Raw genomic sequence first — 20719 nt, forward strand, 5'->3', positions numbered from 1 at the left:
GAGAGGCCAGGCTTTACATATGTATAAAATTAGAATTCCTGATCCAAACCTTTAAACTACCCAGGACACTGGCTCACTTTTCACACAATAGCCATCCATTCTTCACCGGACCAGGATAAGTCTACTACATTGCACGTGCACACACTTGTTTGTGTAATGATCTCAAGACAGTACCGGGCAAGCACAATTTTAAGAATGAAACCTCTGAACTCATCCCACATTGCTAGAAATGAGTTTTGAAGCAAAAACTATAATCCTTAACCTTTCCAAACTCTATACTTCCATGTGGCTTTCAGATGAAACTCTTGACAAGAGTCTAGATAACAGTGTCAGGGTAACTAACAGAGAAAGGAGGATTTTAGGGGCAATGTGTGACATAGGAGCAAATCTATCTCACTGACCACTGTCTGTGGTGAAACAGGGCAAATATGATAGAACATAATGGGTGATGTGTGTCCAACCACAGTTTTAGCCTTCCCAAAATCAAGGCCCCTCTTATTTTAGATCTGTCTGAGCTTTGCAGAACTTCACAAGTTGCTGGTTTGGTGACTTCTATGGGGTCTAGTTTGTATAAATGTGTCAGTCTTGCAAGACTGAGGAACTTGCAGCCTTCTGATTTCAAGATTGTTCTTCTTAAGCACCAAAGAAGACAAGAAGAAAGTTTTATCTTTCTCTGTTGTACCCCCTTTTACTAAAAGGATTTGTTCTGTAAAATTTGGATTCAATGAAAGAAGTTCCCAATTAAGGATTTAGAACCACAGGTTTGCAAATTAAGGGCCTCGACCCATTCTCTCATTATGTCCCTTTCCTTATCTCCTACTTTAAATGAGATCTTCTGTCCTGAAAGCTTAACTCCCGTCCTACCCTTAGCCAAAACAACAAGACACTCATAATACTGAATTCTTGGGGTTACTGTAAATTCATAAGGAGTTGTCTAAAAATCTAAGTAAATTAGGAACTCTGTAGCCCTCATTTGCAAACCATTCCCATCTGGTTGAAGTCTCTTCTTTATTGTGTTCATGTTAAACATTTATACTGCTAGATTTGGATGGACTAAGTCTGGTTAGGTAGGTGGGAGACTGAGAAAGGAAAGGACAGTATCTATACATTACACTCAGGAACTCTCCTGCTGATACAAGAAACCAAAGTCAAAGTGGCCATGACATTATCTAGCAGGTTGTGGACTGGATGTAATTCAAGTCTATGTTTACTGCTAGAAATCAAAGCTTTATCTTGAATTTACAAGAAGGAAGATTAGGAAGGGAAATGTTCATGTCTTTTTCTCTGATTTCTTCCCTACATTCCTGGATTCCACAAGACTGAACCCCCATGGGCTCTGGTGACCTCTTCCTTGGAGTATATTTATTAGATGGTTGATTTTGCCACACTAGATTTTTTTTTCTAACACCCCTAATGTTTCTAACACATGTTAATTCTCTCCTACCTTCTTTTTTTTCCTGAATAAATACAATTAATGAATAAAGTCTCACTTTATTCTGGAAAAGTAATAAACTAGTACAGCTGCACATAAGGGAGTATTATGGGTAGAGTGTTTCTTTCAGAGATGATGTTTCAAAATTGGGTTGTGGTGATGGCTGCACAACTCTGTGAATACATTAAATAACACTGAATTGTAATTTTTTTTATTTTATTTATTTATTTATTTTTTTGAGACAGAATCTCACTCATTGACCCTGGGTCAAGTGCTGTTACATCACAGCTCACAGCAACCTCAAACTTCTGGACTCAAGCAAGCTTCATCTCAGCCTCCTGAATAGCTGCGATTATGGGCAGGCACCTGCCACAATACCCAGCTAGTATTTTTTTTGAAGGACAGTTATATGGTATGTGAATTAAACATAGTAAAGCTGTTGAGAGAAAGACAGTCAGACAGACAGGATGGAACATTACATTTGAAATGTCCCAGAGCTCAGTCCTGGTCACTTTCTCTTCTCTGCTTGCTAACTCCCTAGGTATTCTCCCTCAATCCCACTTTTTAGCTATCATTTATAAGCCTGAGACTTCTGAATTTCTATCTCCAGCTCCATCTTCCCCACTGAGCTCCAGCCTACTCAAGATCTTTATATGGAGGTCTAACCAGCATCTCCAACTTAACACAGCTAAGACAGAACTCTTGAGTCCTGTTTGCAAGATGAATCTTTTCTTCCTCTAAACATTCCCATCTCAGTAAAACACCACCATCCACAAAGTTTATTAAAGTCAAATAAAACCATTCAATTCATGGGATTGAATAAAATAGCCAAAAAAGAAAAAGTTTTTTTTAACAGTCAAACCATCAACTTGTAAATGAATTTAACCAAGATCTTTAAGGGATCTCAATTTTAACATATAAAGACAGGCATAGTTTACAATCACAACTGTATTATTTCTTTCTTTCTTTCTTTTTTTTTTGAGACAGAGTCTCACAATGTCACCCTTGGTAGAGTGCTGTGACGTCAGAGCTCACAGCAACCTCAAACTCTTGGGCTTAAATGATTCTCTTGTCTCAGCCTCCCAAGTAGCTGGGACTACAGGCGCCTGCCACAACACCCAGCTATTTTTTGTTGCAGCTGGCCCTGGCCAGGTTTGAACCTGCCACCCTTGGTGTACGTGTCTGGTGCCATAACCACTGTGCTATGAGAGCCGAGGCAACTGTATCATTTCTATTATAATTTTTCAAGTAAAAATAATTTTCCTAAATAACCTCTGTGCCTGATGGCAAGAAAAATTTAAGTAACAAAATCAATATAGGGAACTGAGAGAAAGACCTATGTAATAGAGATCTCTTTTAGAATAAGAAGAAAGAACTACCAATGAAATAATTGCTGTCAGCCAACAGATGACTAAGAGAGCATTTTCAGAACCCCTCAAACACCTACCAAACACTCATGTAATAAGAAATCCAGGGGCTGCGCCTGTGGCTCAAAGGGGTCGGGCACCGGCCCCATATGCCAGAGATGGTGGGTTCGAACCCAGCCCTGGCCAGAAACTGCAAAGAAAAAGAAAGAAAGAAATCCAAACAGGAGTCATGCTCTCTCTCTATAAACCCTACCCCAGGTCATTTCAAACCCTTGAGTGTCTCCTCCCCTACTGTCCACACCCGTCTCCCATCCTATGATGCCAGAGTATTCAGTGGTTAAATGTGCTCGGCAGTATATCCCCACCTTCCAAGAATGTTTACTGCAACTAATACCCGAAACAAGACTCCTTTTCTTTCAAATAAATACACTCGTCACATATTCATTTTTGTAAATTCTAAGATCCTTTTCCTAAAGTTTCAACTATTTTTCTAATACTTTGTTAGACTTGTTTTGAGTAAGGAAGTATATGAGCATGAGAATTGCAAATTTGTTTTTAAATCAATCTTTGGATCCTAACCCAAATTAATAGAAATTATTAAAGTTCAGATTTCAGTAAGTGCCTGCGGTTGAATTGCAAAGCAGTACAAGCTAAATGAAAGTGTTTATGACAACTACAAAAATTGTATTTTACATTGTTTTAATTTATAATTTACTCCAAAATAAAGTCCCCTTTCTCCTTAAATTTCCATTGTTGCTTAGGTACCAATTCCAATTATTTTAAAAATCTGTTGGTCCCAACTGTTTTCTGAAATGTTTGACAAATATCTATGTCATTTAGTATAAAATTACTCGTGTTTTTTTTCCAACAGAAACTGTCCTGTTGTCTGAGATTTATCTTCTGTATCTATAAAATGGGGACAAAAACATCCACCTGAAGTTATCAAGAGTGTCGAATGAGGCTAGCTCTGAGGGATCTCTCTAAATTATAATGGATTATATGGTGGGAACATGGAAATAAATGCTGACTGCCCAATTAAGCATCCTTATACCAGGTATTTAGGGTCCACAAGTGCCTAACCTTTTTTTTTGCTTGGAATAATGATAGTGGTGTTGAAAGAAAGTGTGTCAGTCCTAGTATCCTGGTAAATTCCTATGTTCTTTTCATTTAGCTTTTCCTGATGTGTTCAATCCTTTCTTTAGAATATGGAAAACATTAAATACATTTTCTGGGGGTATAAACACCTTGTGATTTTCTGCTCTCTTGGCAGTTTTTAATTCTGTTATGTTCTCACACCCTTCTACCTTCCCCACCCTTCTACCTTCCCCAGTGCTCTTGGGTACTGATTTATCAAGAACGGTAGTGCTCTCTATCAATTTCTAGACCTCACAAATGAAAATGGTATTCACACCTGTACAAGTGAAAATTTGCCACATGAAGTACTCCTTTTTTTTTAGAAACTCAGTACTGACAACGTTAATCGACTCTATAAGGAAGAATGTTTCACAGCTTATGAAAGTCTATTGCCTGTTCACAGACAACACTTTAACCCTTCTGTGTGCTCATGAAATGTGCTTGACAATTTATTTCTTTAATAATGCTGTTTTAATTATTTACCTTTAGCTAAAAGACACTTATCCATGGCTTTCTCAGTGAGAAAAGAAATTACAAACCTTTGTATTTCCCAAAAGGTATTTTAAAGCAAAGATACTCTAGGAAAAAAAAGCCTCTATAGTCCAATAAATGTGTAAATGCCACATTCTATTTTCACCCTCTTAGAAACTCAGGATGGCCCTTGGCATATATAGTCAGTAACTTCTTTATAGGTATGTAAGTGCTATATAACTCTTCCAATTTCTATGTTTAAAAATATCTGTATGTTTGAAATATTCTATAACCAAAAAAAAAAAAAAACCCAAAACTGTATCTCTACTTTTAAGTGGAATTTCTCAAAGCTGATTAGCCACTGAGTCCTCTTCCCCTGCTGTGGACAGTAGAAGCAAGTAGATGTATGAGTTTGGAGATACACTTTGGGCTACCCATTCCCAACTACCCAAAGAACAAAGAATGACTCCTTCACCAAACAATAGCACAAGTCCAAGACACCAATACACAGGACAGTGGGATGGGCAAACCCCCACCTCGGAGGTTCAGCCACATAGAAGTAGGAGGTGACATCACTGTATTTTCACCCAGCTTACAGAAAAAGATTCAATGTATGTCGTGAGTCTTTTCCTACCTACCCTTCTGGACAATAGCCAGGTTTTTTCCAACAGAAGAGCTAGAGATCTGAACAGACTGATGAACGTAAGAGATAAAATGTCTCTGTCCTTTTTTGCACAGGTAGATAAATGACTCACAGCTTCCTGAGCAGAAAGGGAAGATTAAAGCTCACCACATATTATGAAGGAACACCACAGAGTTCAGATGAATGAAGTCATTTCAGGAAGCAGCTCTCTGAACTACCTTTATAGCATGAACTAGGAGGAGGCTCTACCAGATTTGGGGGCCTTGCATAATAGTTTACAAATGATTCCTTTCTGAAACCAAAAAGAAAATAAACTGCCAGGGGTGGCAGGAAGGACCATCTACTTTGACCCAAGCCTGTTCTTTCCCATCTTACTAACATGCCCACGATAGAGGTTATATCTAGTATCAATGACCTAAAACCATCCTTTCTGCAGGTTTTATCAGGTTTTTCCAGGGAACACAGTATTATTTAAAAACTGGATTTAATTTAAAATGTGGAAACATTTTTGACATTCACTTATTTCAACTATCCATCTCCAATTAGTGTAAATCAGGGAGATCTGACTTTCATTTAACCTTCCATCATGACAAGAACACAAAGAAAGCAAGCCTGTCACTGGTAACCACTGGGTGTAGCACAGAGACAAGGCCCTCCAAGCCAGCCCTTCTGGAGCAAGGCCCAGGCTGCACCCTGCTCCTCTGTCCTCCACAAGGCTACATGATCTTCTGCAACATAAGCAAACACATCCCTCTTGTGTGTTTTGGGTTACAAAGTTGTAACCCAAAAATTACAGCATCTCCTTTAAAACTCTAGAGTCAAGCTTATTTCCTACCTATAAACCATTAACACTGAATTTTCCAAAACAGTGTCTGCAAGGAAGTATAAGACTTTAAAGACTTTAATTGCACTAACACATATTTCAGGGTTATATTCTATCCCATGTCATCTAGTAAATGACCGCAACTGGGGTTATTTGCCAATTTCAGTGCTCTAAACTCATCTTCTGAACATTTAACTATTCAAGAATTACCTACTGGCCAAACCATGGAAACATCTTCATATCAGTTGTTTGGTTACAACTGTTTTAAAGAATATTTCAAAATTACATCCCAAACTGTGGCAAACAAGTAAGGTCACTGGGCAGATGTATCTTCATGTTTTTGAAGTATAAGGGGGAAAAGAGGCTTCACACCTCTTTATAGACAACTTGGCAGAAAAGTGTTAGTCTGTGGGCTCCTTGGAAGTGGAACAGTCCTAGTTACTGTGGTTTCCCACAGGTGTATCAGCAACTTGGAAAACAGTGGCCCTTAGTAAACATCTCCAAACTGAGGGAATGAGTAGAGTAGAAGACAACAAACATAAAGAAAATCATCCTTATTTCAATAACACAGATTTGGCTAGACCAGAAGGTTGGTTATAAGGGTCTCCAATTAATATTCATTCTCAAATATTTCAGAAAGCCTGATGGAAATCATGCATTTGTCTTAACATGAGACTGCACAGGGTAACTAAAAGGTCAGGTTTGCTTGACTTCAGCAAACATGTCAAGTCAGTGTGACAAGACTGGTTGCTTCATGCATATCAGAAGTTCTGATGTCACACACAGAAGTGAGGAGGGAAAAGCACCCATTCCTTTCCCCTCCAAGCCCCTCTTGATGTGGGAGGACACATCATTATGAATGGGACAAATTTACTAATGACTAGGGCCCCAGAATTTTGAAAGCTCAAATACACCAAGGCTGTGGCTCACTCAAGCTCTTTCTTACCAAGAGGCAGGAGATAGGCAGGTTTAGGCGAGGGCTTAACTTCTCACCCTTTCTCGTCTATTCTCTAATGCTTGTGTTATGGGGAACCCCATGGTCAACAAGTAGTAAAATTTTGGTGAAGAAAAAGAGGCCAGAGGTGAGGGCTGGGTTTTAATTACATCTCCTAGGCAAGTTTACTCTGCACACCACATCAGGGGTTATGGGCACTTATTTCATGATGAAACAGAGCTCCTTTCCCATCTGTTATCATCCTCTGGGAATACCTGTCCCTGGAAACCCCACAGGGAGAAGGACTGGCCCAAGCGGTGTTCGCAGAGGATCCCACCCATCACACCACAGCCACATGGAAGGCCACCTCTACCTGAGGTATTATTTTACAAGGGACAAGCATTCCAAAAATAGAAGTTAATAAGCAGTAAGTGGTAGATCACTTCAGAAAATTGTGATTTTTCTGTCCACAACTCTGACAGAGTGAGCTAGCTGTAGATCATTCCTGAGCACAAGAAACTAACCCAGAAGGGAGGCCAACAGTTGGCAGACCAGGGCAATGATCCTGGCCCTGCCTAACTTGCTAGCAGCGCGGCTGGACAAGGCATTCCACCTAGCATAGTGTCAGTGCTCTTGTGGTCAAATGAGAGGGTATCAGATTACTAGATAATCTCTGTTTCTCTTCCAACTCTGGCAGTGTACGATTCAATGAATGACAACTTTGTCTGGTATCTTAAGCATATGCCTTTTGCTAGAGCCAACACAGACCATTTGCAAGACACATACTTGTTAGTAAATTGGAATTCAGTGTTTGCTGCACAGTCCCTGCCAAAGGCTTCTTAAAGTCATCTGATATTCAAAAGATAGTTTAACAGAGGCGTTAATCATCCCTGAGGAGCTGGCACATAGGAAGCAGATTCTATTCAATTAATATTTATCGAGCACTGCAAGTGGGAACTTTGAAATATATCATCTCATTTAAAAGCCTTTCTTCCCAAGTTTTTCAACATATGGAATCTTGGTCTAACTCCTATCAGTCTTTGTGTGCAGGTTTCTCCTGAATTTATCATACCACCACATTACCAATCCCTCTGGGTTCTTGTGTCCACATCCCTAAAATACTGGGACTGCAGAGCACAGTCTGGACCCTGTTATCTCAACCCACAACAGTTTTCCCTTTACTGAGTTACAACTCATTACTGAACCCTTCTGTTCAACAGTGCTCTTGTTATTTTTTTTTTTTAATTAAATTGTAGTTGAAGATACTGTTTACTGTACCTTATACAAGGGTCCAGGAAGTTAGTTGGGGGACAGTGTGTATTTGTATGTGTGTGTGTGTGTGTATGTGTGCAGGGATCTTATCACTGCAGAGAAATGTGTAAGTTTCCTTTCATCAGAAATTAAAAACTATGTAACACAAACTCTTGTCCCCCTTAAACTCTAAATTAGTTTTCACTATAGTAAGCAAACAATACATCTCATGTATTTAGTAGCTTCCATTCCTCTATTTCCTCAGCCATCCCAAGTCTTGCCGTATAAATGGACATATAAATTCCAGATAAATATGAGAGATTTCAGGTCAGTGATTAAAGCACAGGCTATGGATGTGAACCCAGGCTCCCCACTTGTGGCTCTCTATCCTAAAATAAGATTATTTTACCTCTAAGTCAGTATCCTCACTCAGAGAATGGGAGCCATATTGATTCCCAAGTCATAAATTCTCAAAAAGATCCTTTTCCCATATATCATAAGTATTCAACAAATATTCATTTGTATTAATATTATTTTGGAGCCTAAATTGTCATGGATTTCATTCCCATTCTTTCATCAGTTTTATTATTTAACTTTTTGCTTTCTCCAGCCCACCGACCTATGACTTTTTCACCATTTCTTACTACCTTCCTGTCTTTAATTTTCTTACATCCCACAATCTATCATCATAGTCGCAGCCTTGCCAATTCCCTCAAGAATAAGCCCCCCACCCTTTCCATTGTTCACCCACCTGGTTAAACCCCACCGCTGCCAATTCCCAGCTCTACTTTTTCTCTATACCAGTGGTTCTCAACCTTCCTAATGCCACGACCCTTTAATACAGTTCTTGTGGGTTGCGACCCACAAGTTGAGAACCACTGCTCTCTACAAAAGGCATCGCAGTATAATGCATAAAGCTGACAGCTGTGCAGTTAAGACTGCCAGTGTTCAAACCTCTGCTCTGCCATCGAATGCCTGCATGTCTTTAAGTAAGTTGCTTATCTCTTCTGAAAAATAAGGCTGATAACAAAAAATGCCTGACTCGCAGATATATAATGAAGTTTAAATGAGAATGTACACTTCATCTTGTACTGGCCATGGTAGATACTCAAATTTAGCCAGGATTGTTTTTCTTATCATTCTATGCATGAGTCAATGGAATAAAGTTGGGAAAATCGCTCTCACACATACACACACACACTACTTGCACTGTAAATGTGAAACCACAAAATCTCAGATAGGTACTTGATACTGCTGGCGACTCTGTCATCTCCTGGTACCTGCGCTCTTCCACTCTCGCACAACACTATTTCATGCCTGAAGTTCTCACTTCAAATCTCCCTCACTCTCAGCTGATGACCTTCCCTTCTGCTGCCATCAGACAAGTATTATCAGCTGACCATCATCTAATATAGAAAACATGCCAAACCCACATATGGCCTCATTTTCTCCACCTTCTCTCTAATTCAATGGAAGCAATGTCCAAAACGCCAACCCTTTACTTGGGTGCCAGGTCCCCTCCATTTAGCTTCCAACACTTTCCTCTTGAGTTTCCCTCTTCTCTCTGCATCTATTTCCTCCCTATATGACCCCCAAAGATCCTCACCTTCTGGTATTCATGCCCTGGTATAATTCCCTCCCCTTAAGTGTGGATGGAACCTGTGACTCACCTCTAATCAACAGAATATGGTAAAGATGCTGGAGAAGTCCTCTGTGATTACTGCATTATGCAAGACTCCACCCTGTCAGGCAGGCCTGGAGAGTCTCCTTGCTGGCTTGATGAAGTACGAAGCCATGTTGAGGGAGCCCAGGTGACAAAGAACTGGGGGAAGTGGAGGTGGGGGGCAAGGGGCTCTACGAGCTAAGGGCAGCCTCCAGACAAGAGCCAGCGAGAAGCTGGGACTCTCAGTCCTGCAGATACAAGGAATGAATTCTGCCAACACCTGAGTAACCTTGGAAGCAAATTCTTCCATGGTTAAGCTGGTGAATGAGAACTCAATTCACCTAACACCTTGAATGCTACCTGTGAGACTCTTAGCAGCAGACCTAGTTAAGGTGACTCCAGACTCCTAACTCATGGAACCTGTGAGCACAGTTAGAAGGCAAAAAATTTGCGTAATTTGTTATACATCAATAGAAAACTAATACACTTTCCCTCTTCCAGAGAATCCCTGTAATGCCCTAGTCACTACACTAGTCCAATGCATCCCATCTTTAAAAAAAAAAACCTGGACCATATACCTTCCAGCCACTTCCCCTCCCCTCTATTCTCTTTTTCAACAAAACTTGTCAAAAAGAGTTTTTCATACGTGTCCTTAAGTCCTCACCTCCCACTGGCTGCTTAGCCCTCTCTGGGTGTACCATTCAAAATTCTTGTGTCAATGATACTAGTAAATTCCATCTTACCTAACACAAATGAACCAGTCTCTCTCCTTTCCTTGTTTAATATTCTAGCAGCTTTCAACACAGTTCATTCCTCCTCACTTTCAGAACTATTTCTTCTCTTAGCTTCCTAAACTTTACCTTTTTTAGTTTTCCTTCTACTCACACAGCTGCTACTGGCCAACCACCTTTGTTGGCTTCTCCTCCTACACCCAAACTTAAAAGGTGCTGGGCCCCAGAGTCTGGCCCAAGAGCCTCCTCTATTGGCCCAGGGTACTGTCTTTGAGCTTCGCATAACCCCAACATGCTGACGATTCCAAAGTCCCTGTCTTCAGGCTTGACCTCTCCCCTTTGCTCTGGCCCACAGCCATCTGACTAACTGCAGCCTCCACCTGGATGTCTGGTTGCCCTCTCAGACTTTCCACATACAAAACAGAGCCTTTGATTTTTGCTTTCACCAAATGGTGCATCTAACCAACCTGTGCATACGGCCTCATCCTGGGTTCTTCCCTTTCTTTCACCCCCTATTACCCAATCCATCAACTGGTTCTTGCGTGTGGATCCTCACAGTAGGCCCTGAAATTTCCCATGCCTACCTCCACTCCTGCCAAACTCTTAAGTCCAAGCCGTCCTCCCTCCCTCCCTTGGAGATTACAGCAGCAGAAGTCATCTAGCTGGTCTTCCTGCTTGCCCTGCTGTCCTCTGGGCTACACACAGCTCAATTGTTTGAAAAATACAACAACATATGCCTTTGCTACCAAAGGCACTTCCAAAGACTTGACGCTATACTGTAATATAGTCTTAAAAGGCCCACCAGGCTCTCTGTTGCTAGTGCCTATCTGCCTTTTTGACATGTCTCGTACCTACTAACTTCCAGTCACACCTTTTTCTCCTTCCCACCTCAAGACTTGCAATTGCTACTTCCTCTGCCTGGGAAGATCCTCTTCTAAAGCTAAATGTCTCAGATCTCAGATAAAATTGTTCCCTGTCAGAGAGGTCTTCCCCCATAGTAGCTTTCTCTTTTTCCTTTTCCATTGTTCCCTTCCTAGGATACATCACAACCTGCAGTGTCATGCATGTTTTGCTTGATGTTGCTCTGACACCTCTCACTAATTTGAGCATAGGAAGGTATGTCCACTGTTGTGTTCTCCATGAGCACCTGGCACATAACAGGTGCTCAAGAAAAATACTTACTGAATAAATTCATGAGTAGACATAAGATATTAACATTCTTACATGCATTGTAATAAAATTATTCTTTTTTATTCAGTTAGAAAAATCTCTTCAGATGCAGTGTCTTTAAAGCATTAAAACATAAAATAAAATAAAATTATAGCTCAAACTATGCAATATACTATATAAGTTATGGGCAAACCAAAATGTTATAAAAAGCAGCTCATTTGGAAAGAATTTAAAAGGAATTTGGAGATGTGAAAAATTTTTTTTGATAATGTAAATTATTATATTCCAGTTATTCTGTTTTTATTGATTTGATTTTTTTTCTACAGTGAATTTGCTTTGATCACAGAGCATAGGTTGTTTATTAATGTTTCTAACACATTTTGTGCAAAACCCACTATTCAAAGCACAAGACACATTTTCGGCATTTCTGGACAAAAATGTCAAGAAGTCACTACTTTTGTTATTCAATGTCACTGACACCATGTGACTTAATTTCAAACCCTGCGGTTTGGATTTCAACAAGCAACTGTCAAAACCTATCACCCCAAATGACTATTTGCAGAAAATTTCTCACTCCCTGACCTGGTACTTCCAAGGTATAGGAAAGAAATTTGTACTCACATCTACCCTAGGGCTATTCTAATTGCTGATGTTTTAACACTTCTTTGGAAATGCAATTTCAAGTTTTGAGGAGCTACCTTTTTAACGTGTGAGCTTCAAAAGATTTGTCTCTACTAAACTGTTAGTATATGTATTTTTTCTTTCTGAAATACTAATGCCTTCTGAAAACTCTTGTAAATAGTTTTGGTTGATTATAGGAACCACTGGAAAAAAATCACTCACTCCATTGCTTACCTCTTGCTGCCCTCAAAACTTCTTAGCAACATACATGGTGCCTGAACCTCAACGTGGTTTGCTTTGTCCAATCACATGCCTGAAAGCCCAACCAGTCAGTTGTGTAATAATAAACCCCTTATCTCCTGAAGATACACAAACGGACAGATCTCTCTGTGCTTCAGTGCACAGAGAGACTAAACTAGAATTCTCAGCAGAAACTCACATCCATTTTAAATGACAAATTTCCCCTTCCCTTTTTTCCGATTTCAGGGAAGGAAAAACCTGCTAAACGAGGTCTAATTTAAACGCCGGAGGGCGAGGGGCAATGCAAAAAACTGCTAGCAAAATCCCTGTAGAAAGCAAGGGCTGGGCTTTTGCTGTACTGGGTTTACCGGTTCTCTCACAAGCGCCGCCGGTGATGGAAACTCATCAACAATTGTTGCTGGGTGGAGGAAGGGGCTGAGATAGTGACAAGAAAAGCTGCTTGTTAGTTTCAGTAAGCTAGACTCGACCTCGAAATAAAGAGAAGGGGAATGCTTCCTTGAGGAAGAGTAAAATCTCACTCTCCCCTACCTCCGGCGCCTACCTCGTCCCATCTCCAAGTTCCCCCACCACACCGGAGAGAGCAGTCCTTTTCCCGCACCCACGCCGGCCATCAAGCCTGACCCGGCCTAGAGGAAAGGGGGAGCGGCCGCCGCGGAGAGGTGCAAGGGACCCGAGGCTGAAGCAAATCAACAGTTTCCTCGCCCTGCCCCGCGCTGCCGCTGGGCCGCCTGGACACACCCCTCCTGGCCGGGTCCCTCTGGGTCGCCTGCCCCGGCCTCAGCCGGGCGCCTCGCCCCGGGGCCGTGGCTGGCCAGTCCTCCTCCCCGGGCCGGCGGGTCCCACGCGCGCCACCGAGCCCAGCACGCACCTTCAACGCGCCCCGGGTCGGTGCCTTGGGGACTGCGCGGCCGGGTCCGAGGGGGACGAAACGCTCCTCGCCATCCTCCTCGTCGTCGTCGCCGTCCACCACCTCGACGACCACCTCCTCGTCCTCGTCTTCCTCGTCGTCATCCTCCTCCTCCGCGCCCCCTCGGGGCTTCTCCTCCACCCGCCCGAGCCCCCTTCGCCGCCTGCTCCCGCCCTCCTCGTCCTCGTCTTCCTCCCCCAGAAGCAGCAACACAGGCGACGAGGCGGCGGCGGCGGCGGCCCCGGCGGCCCTAGCGGGGCCGGTCCCGGCTCCGCGCGGCGGCGGCAGCGGCGGCCTCCAGCTCTCCCGGGCTGAGGCGGAGGCGGGGGCGGGAGCCGAAGCCGGGCCCGGGACAGGGGGCGGGAGCCCGGGCAGGGAGGCTTCGTTGGCGGGCGCGGTGCCCCCACGGCGGCTGCCCAGGCTGGAGCGCTTGGCTAGACGCCGCGCCTGCATGCCTGGGCGCGGGGCCGCGGGCCGCGGAGCCGGAGAGTTTGTCACCTCCTCTTCCCCCTCTTCCTCCACTGGCGGCCGCTGTGGTCGCGGGAGCCCGGGGCTCGGGGCTGCCAGGGGCTGCGGGAGCCGCCCGCTCGGACTCGCAGCTGCCAGCGGCTGCTGAGGCGCGGGCGCCGCCTTCGCTGGACCGGCCCGCGGGGACGCCGGCGGCCGGCGGCTACGGCGGGGCGGCGCGGCGGCCGCGGGCGGGGGTGGGTGTGAGCGAGCGGCGCGCTGCCGCCTCCGCCGCCGCCGCCGCCGCCGCCGCCCGGGAGCCGTGAGCCGCGCTGCGCTCCATGCGGCCGGCGGCCGGGCCCGCGCGCGCCTCTCCCGGCCGGCTGTGCCCGCGCGCTCCGGGCCTAGCGCCGCAGTCCTCGGCGCGAGCTGTTTGTGTTGTGTATTTTCCACCACCGCCCCCCTCCTCGCGAGCCATTCCTCCAGTCCCCCAGTTCAGACAAAACCCGGACTGGATTCATTTCCCCTACCCACAGGTCTCCGAAAATCCTGCCCTTCAGAACAGCTGGCCCTGGCGCCTGGACAAACGCTTCACCCGTCGCGGTTTATTCCCCTGGAGGGGAGAGAGTAGACTTTGCGGAAAGTAAGGTTGTCGGTCAAAGTTAGACTTTGAACACAGAGATTAGCTACAAGTGCCTGGCCACTACTCTTGAGCTTATGTGAAGTGGGGGAAGGTGAACCTATCGGAGGTTTGGGATCAATTCCTAATATGAATCATCAGTCATATGGATTTTAAAAATACTTTCATGTCGTTGTCGACCAGTCTCTGCACACACCGGCCTAGGCCCTCCCAGTGCCTTCTGAGCCGCCTTGGCACTGTGCTAAGTCTGTAAAGTCTCAGCGTGTGCCTCTACATTGCTACCTGGAGTGCCAGGTTATAATGGCTAAACTCCAAGAGGCTTTCTGCTCTCACCCCTCAATCTGTAGGCTTACTGTCATTGTCCAGGCCTTTGAAGAAACAAACAGGGGTGGAGGTTCAAGACTGAGATTGTTATCTAAAAAATTAATACAAAGTTAAGACCAAGACTGGAAATCAAGCGCATAACGAGTTCATCGTACAACTGATGACTTTGCCACTTTCTGAGGATTTTTAGTTGTGATGGAGCAAAGCTGTTTGCTCTATCGTTTGGGGTTAGGCTGTGCAGTAAGCCATGCTTTTGACCTTCAAATCATACCCCAAATTCCACCCCTGCAGGGGAGGGCTGAGGAGGATCTTATTCATTAAATACTCTGGTAGTCACCTCCATGAGGACAGTGTAAAATGTGTCCTAACCCTCAGCTGGTTAATGTTGGAGATTTAACATCATGTGCTGTGTTAGACACTTGAAAGGGACTCATTATGTGCTCACTTATGGTGTCTTCCAACTGTTGAACAGGATGATGACAAAGATTCTAACATCAACTTTTTGTTCTCCCTGAATCAGATTATCTTCCTCATGTACCTAGTTCAGGTAATGACACTATTATAATAATCATTCAAGCCCCAAACAGCAGCATCATTTTAACTCCCTTCTCTACCTTATTTATCCCCAGAGGCAGTTGCCCACAAGTCCAACCCATTGTTCTTTTTGAATGCCTTTTGAATCCACACCTTCCTTTCCATTCCCAAAGCTCTTACTGCATTACATGACTTCAAAGGTGAAAGTTCTTACAAGAGTTCCAAACACCCAGTTTCTCACCCATACACCCCACCCTCCTTCAGACACTACCACCAGATTTATATTCCCCAAACGTATTTATATCATGGCATTTTTCTGGTTGGAATTTTTATCTGTAAATATTCCACTCAGGAATTGAGAGAGTGAAAAATGGTTTGTGCATTTTCAGAGATGGGTGTGTCTGATCAAAGTATGGAATACCTGGGGCCACCAAGAAGTGAATGAATCAGTGTCAGTGGATGTTTGGAAAGAATGGGGAAGAGTCCTTAGGGGTGATTTCACCTTAAGGAAGAAACTTAGCTTGGTTGGTTTGGGAGGTGATTTTAGAGAGGCAGCGGGGTCTCCCTCTAACCAGGAAGAGTCAAGATCAGGGGAAACAGGTGGGCAGAGAGATTGAGGGAAGGAGGTGGAGGACAGACGTGTAAAGCAAGTAGGAGAATAGTGAGGCACGTGGTCTCAGGAGCTAGAGCACCTGGGCCAAATCCCAGCACTGCAGCTTTCTGACTGCGTTCCTTTACTCAATCTCTCTTTGTGCCTCAGTTTATTCATCTGTAAAATGGAAATCATAGTAGTATCTATCTAACTGTGAAGTTGCTTTGCAGGATGAGTTTACAAATATAATTGGCTTAGAAGAATTCCCAGTGCAAGATAAGGTCTGTATCAGAGCTTGTTACACTAAACATGTTGGTGGGTGTTGTACAAGCAAGGTAGCTCTCTTTTAAGTAAGCTCAGAAATGTCTTAAAGCCCAACTGCATCTTGTCAAGGGCCCATGGTCAGGTTAAAGATAATGCTTTTTGTGTTTGAAATTGCTATATGTAAAAGAAAGTAAATGTTTTCCTGAGAACTGCAAGTAAAGGGAGAGTTAAATGAACTGGTAACTTGTATTTTTGGCTTAGTGAAAGATGATTCACTATTGTTCTTTCTTTCAAAATTGCTATACACTTTGAAATCAGCTTGTTCTTTCTCTCAGGTCACTTCATCTCATATATATCCATTACCTGGCCCCACAAAGCTGGAGAGGCTGCCCCTGGTATGGGGTGGGGGGAAGTCCCTGGTATTCAAATTATTAAATGAAAGCTAATTTCACACACACAAAAAAGGTTTAGCCTAAGCTGGGCTTTGAGGGATGAGAGGGATCTGGATGGTCAGGGAGAGCAGCATTATCCAAGGAAGAGCAGGCCACTGAAGACCATCATCGTGCAATCAGAGGAAATTTGGTGGAAATAAAATCAAAGGGCTTAATTCATCAGGAATCCTGAAAATATCTCATGATATGGGCTCATGACACACCACATTCATAGCTTGGGCTCAGAAGTCAAGAAGTATGATGCCAAGCAAGTGGGGAGGAGTCTCTGTTGCGTCTTTCCCCCACATTCCTTAAATGTCATGCATTTCCGTCTTCCAAATCTAGGAGCTTACTGCTAAGGATGAGGATGAGGATGCCTCTGAGCCAGGGTAAAGGAGGTGCACCTCCCAGGACAGTCCGATTCAACACTGCCTCATCTAAAGTGCTCCAGTGTTCATTCCACATGTATTTATTGAGTCCTGCTAATTGCTGGGCCTCGTTCTTGGTCCTGGTGTGCAGCAGTGAACTAAATCACCCTCATTGGTGGAGGAAGTTGATGGCAATCGAAGAAAATAAATAAACTATTTGATTTCATAGAGGCAACAAAGTGCCACAGAAGAAAAATAAAGTGGAGGAGGGGGTAGAGCATACTCATTTCTTTATATTAAAGCAAACATTTGGAGTATAATGTGAAATGTAAGTGAAACCTCCTTCCCTTGTATGGTGTCCACTCTCCTCTGCCACTGTGTGCTTTGGCTGAACAGTCTGAGAAGCCCTGATGAGGAACAGCAGGAGTGGACTTTGGAGTGAGCATCACTCCCTAACCACACAGCATCTGCCTGTGTCTCATTTCTTCTGATCCTCAACAGCTCTTAAACCCTTGAGTCCTGACCCCCAAAGATACCCCAAAACATTTTTTTACACATGTCTGCAAAACTATATAAAGAAAATCAGGTTCAATTTCATATTATGTTCAGTTTTTTAAAATAGAGATTCAGAAAAATAATAATCATGCTCCCAAAATCATGAACTATAACTTCATCCAAGGCAGAAATACCAGCAACACCTCTTTAAGCACCTCTTTTTTTTTTCATAACTTTGTACATTGATGCATTTATGGGGTTAGGGGCACTGCTTCAATATACAATGTGAAATGCTTACATTCAACTAAGTAACACATCCATCACAATTATACTCATTTCTTAATAGTTTTGAAACGTACCATTGCATCATGCATATTAGGTGAGGTCCCCCCAAATCCCCTCCCTTCTCCCATAACCCTCCTCTCCTCCCCTCTCTCTCTTCTTCCCTTCTACTTTCTGGACTATAGTTATGTTTTGCCATTCATGTGAGTATGTAGGTGATTATATATTGATTTCATAGTAGTATTGAGTACATTGGATACTTTTCTTTCCATTATTGAGATACTTTATTAAGAAGAATGAGTTCCAGCCCCATCCAGGTAAACATAAAAGATGTGAAGTCTCCAACTTTTCTTATGGCTGCATAGTATTCCATGGTGTACATATACCCCAATTTGTTAATCCGTTCATAGGTCAATGGGCACATGGGCTGTTTCCATGTCTTGGCTATTATGAATTGGGCTGCAATAAACATTCTGGTGCAAATGTCTTTGTTGTAAAATGATTTTTGATCATCTGGGTATATACCTAGTAGAGGAATTCAGGATTGAAAGGTTTGTCTACTTTTAGTTCCTTGAGTGTTCTCCAAACTTCTTTCCAAAAATGTTGTATTAGCTTTCATTCCCACCAGCAGTGTAGAAGCGTTCCCTTCTCTCCACATCCACGCTAACATCTGTAGTTTTGGGATTTCGTAATGTGGGCTAATCTTACTGGAGTTAGATGGTATCTCAAAGTAGTTTTGATTTGCATTTCTCTTCTGATTAAGGATGACGAGCATTTTTTCATGTGTTTGTAGGCCATGCGCCTGTCTTCATCCGAGAAGTTTCTGTTCAAGTCTCTTGCCCACATAGAAATAGGGTTATTTATTCTTTTCTTATGGATTAGTTTGAGTTCTCCGTAGATTCTGGTTATCAGACCTTTGTCAGAAGCATAACCTGCAAAAATCTTTTCCCATTCTGAAGGTTGTCTGTTTGCCTTACTGTGCTCTTGGCTGTGCAAAAGCTTTTTTGTTTGATCAGATCCCAGTAATGTATTTTTGGTGAGCAATACCTCTTTTGTGTCCTTATGAAACTTAAATAGTTGGATTTGTTGAGATTAGTATAGCTCCTTTTAATAATTATTTTAAAACTAAAAGTAAAATTTTGCCCTTTAAAAAGGTTATAAAAGTAAGATTAGGTTAGTTTTTTCCTATTTCTGGGAAACTTAGAAATTATTTCAGTTGATGACTGTCATCCACTGTATGAAAAATAGATTAGGGTTAAGAGAATTGCTTATTTATTACAACCTTCAAGCTGAAAGCCTGTCTAAGTCAAGCATAAACTTCCACCCAGATAAATGTTTCTTCCATGAGCAATTAACTTAAACTGTCTTGAACAACACAGTGTACTTTCAATATAGTAGTTCTTTAAAATACCTCCAAAGACTTGGAATTTTTTTAATTGAAAATAAAAATTTGATGAAAATATGTCAAACGGTCTATGAAACTAATGTATGGTGCCCCATGATCACATTAATGTACACAGCTATGATTTAATAAAAAAAAAAGAAAATAAAAATTATGGAATTTTAAAAATGTAGCACTTATTTGCAATTTCTCTGTGTGTGTGTATGAGTGAAGTGATTTTGTCTTGTGACTTTTTCTGATCAGTTTAGTCATCTGTTATTGGCACGTGAGAGGCAATAGAAAGAACACTGGATTGGAATTCCAGAGACTTGGGTTGACCCTACTACTATAGGGATTACTAGCCATGTGGCACTAGTTAAGTCCCCTGATGTCTGCAGAGTTCACAACTCTAATATGAATGAGTTACACTCTTTAAGGTCTTTCAGCTCTTGAGTTCCGTGATAGATCAACCTGAAGTATGTTTTAAGATTAAGTCAAATTCCCATTTTTAAAACCTACAAATAGAGTCTAATATGTCAACAAATGTATGTTGATATGTTTATTTATCTCATAGATAAATAGATATCTCTTAAAGCCAGTTCTAGGTGCTGCTTGTGTCTTATGATGGCCACCTCTGTCCCTAGCAACATCACCCTTAATTTCACGGGCCCTCCCTGCTTTGTTTGGAATATGGAAATTTTAAAGTTAAGCATTGTCTTGCTCCGTCTTATTTTGATAGTTGTTTCTAGTAATAAGATGCTTAATGGCTAAAAATCAAATAGTTGCTGTTATATTATTTGTATTAACCTCCCTTTCCACAAAGTGAAGATTGCTCAGTCCAAGATGCGTAGTTATTCCTTACTAATGATACTTTCATATCTCTGAAGCTTTTCTCTCTTACTTACAGCTTTTTTTCGTGCAGAGTCTTTCTGGTACTAGTAACTGAAATCTGACTCATTTGTTGTATGAATCTGTCATATGTCTGTATACTGCTGCAGGAGTTACCATAATTCTGAAATGCACTTGCCATTTGAAGTCTGCAGTTGCACTTCTAGCTATTCCTGCTGGAGGAACATTAGTATATGATCACAAAGGAGCACAGAGAAGGTACTTGTTGCAGCCTTGATTTTAATAGCAAAATATTGAAAACAGCATAAATATTCATCAAAAGAAGAATGGCTTAAAAAGAACACTTTGACAATGTATGAATCACTATCCAGCTGCTAAAAAGAGTGAGGAAAGTTGTGTACTAAAAGAGAAAGGACTTATATTTTTAAGTGAAAAGAACAAGTTATAAAACAGTCTTTACAGCAAGATGTCACTTGTATTTAAAACAACACTCTACAAAATATGCTATATATGTCCACACAGTGTGACCTCAGGTGGCTGGCGGGGTAGGACACCTGCTAACCCCAGGGAGGGGAATGGACCTGAGGGGGAAGGCCAAGGAGGTCTCCTCTTTTCTCTATTTTTTTTTTTTTTAGAAAGAATGTATTCAAGTATAACATTGTTAACTTAAAGATCAAAAACTCTTCAGAGCATAATTTTTACTA

General features: G+C 42.4%; 1 protein-coding gene across 1 annotated transcript in view; it reads right to left on the minus strand.

Moving 5' to 3' along the window:
- Positions 1-13991, minus strand: part of ZNF704 (zinc finger protein 704) — a 273034-nt gene extending 259043 nt beyond the window's left edge. Inside the window, exon 1 of the mRNA XM_053558995.1 lies at positions 13370-13991. Coding sequence (XP_053414970.1) covers positions 13370-13861 — 492 coding nt within the window. The 5' untranslated portion in view covers positions 13862-13991. The remainder of the gene's footprint in view (positions 1-13369) is intronic.
- Positions 13992-20719: the final 6728 nt, after the last annotated feature.

This window comes from Nycticebus coucang, chromosome 13, assembly GCF_027406575.1.
Source record: "Nycticebus coucang isolate mNycCou1 chromosome 13, mNycCou1.pri, whole genome shotgun sequence".
Lineage (NCBI taxonomy): Eukaryota > Metazoa > Chordata > Mammalia > Primates > Lorisidae > Nycticebus > Nycticebus coucang.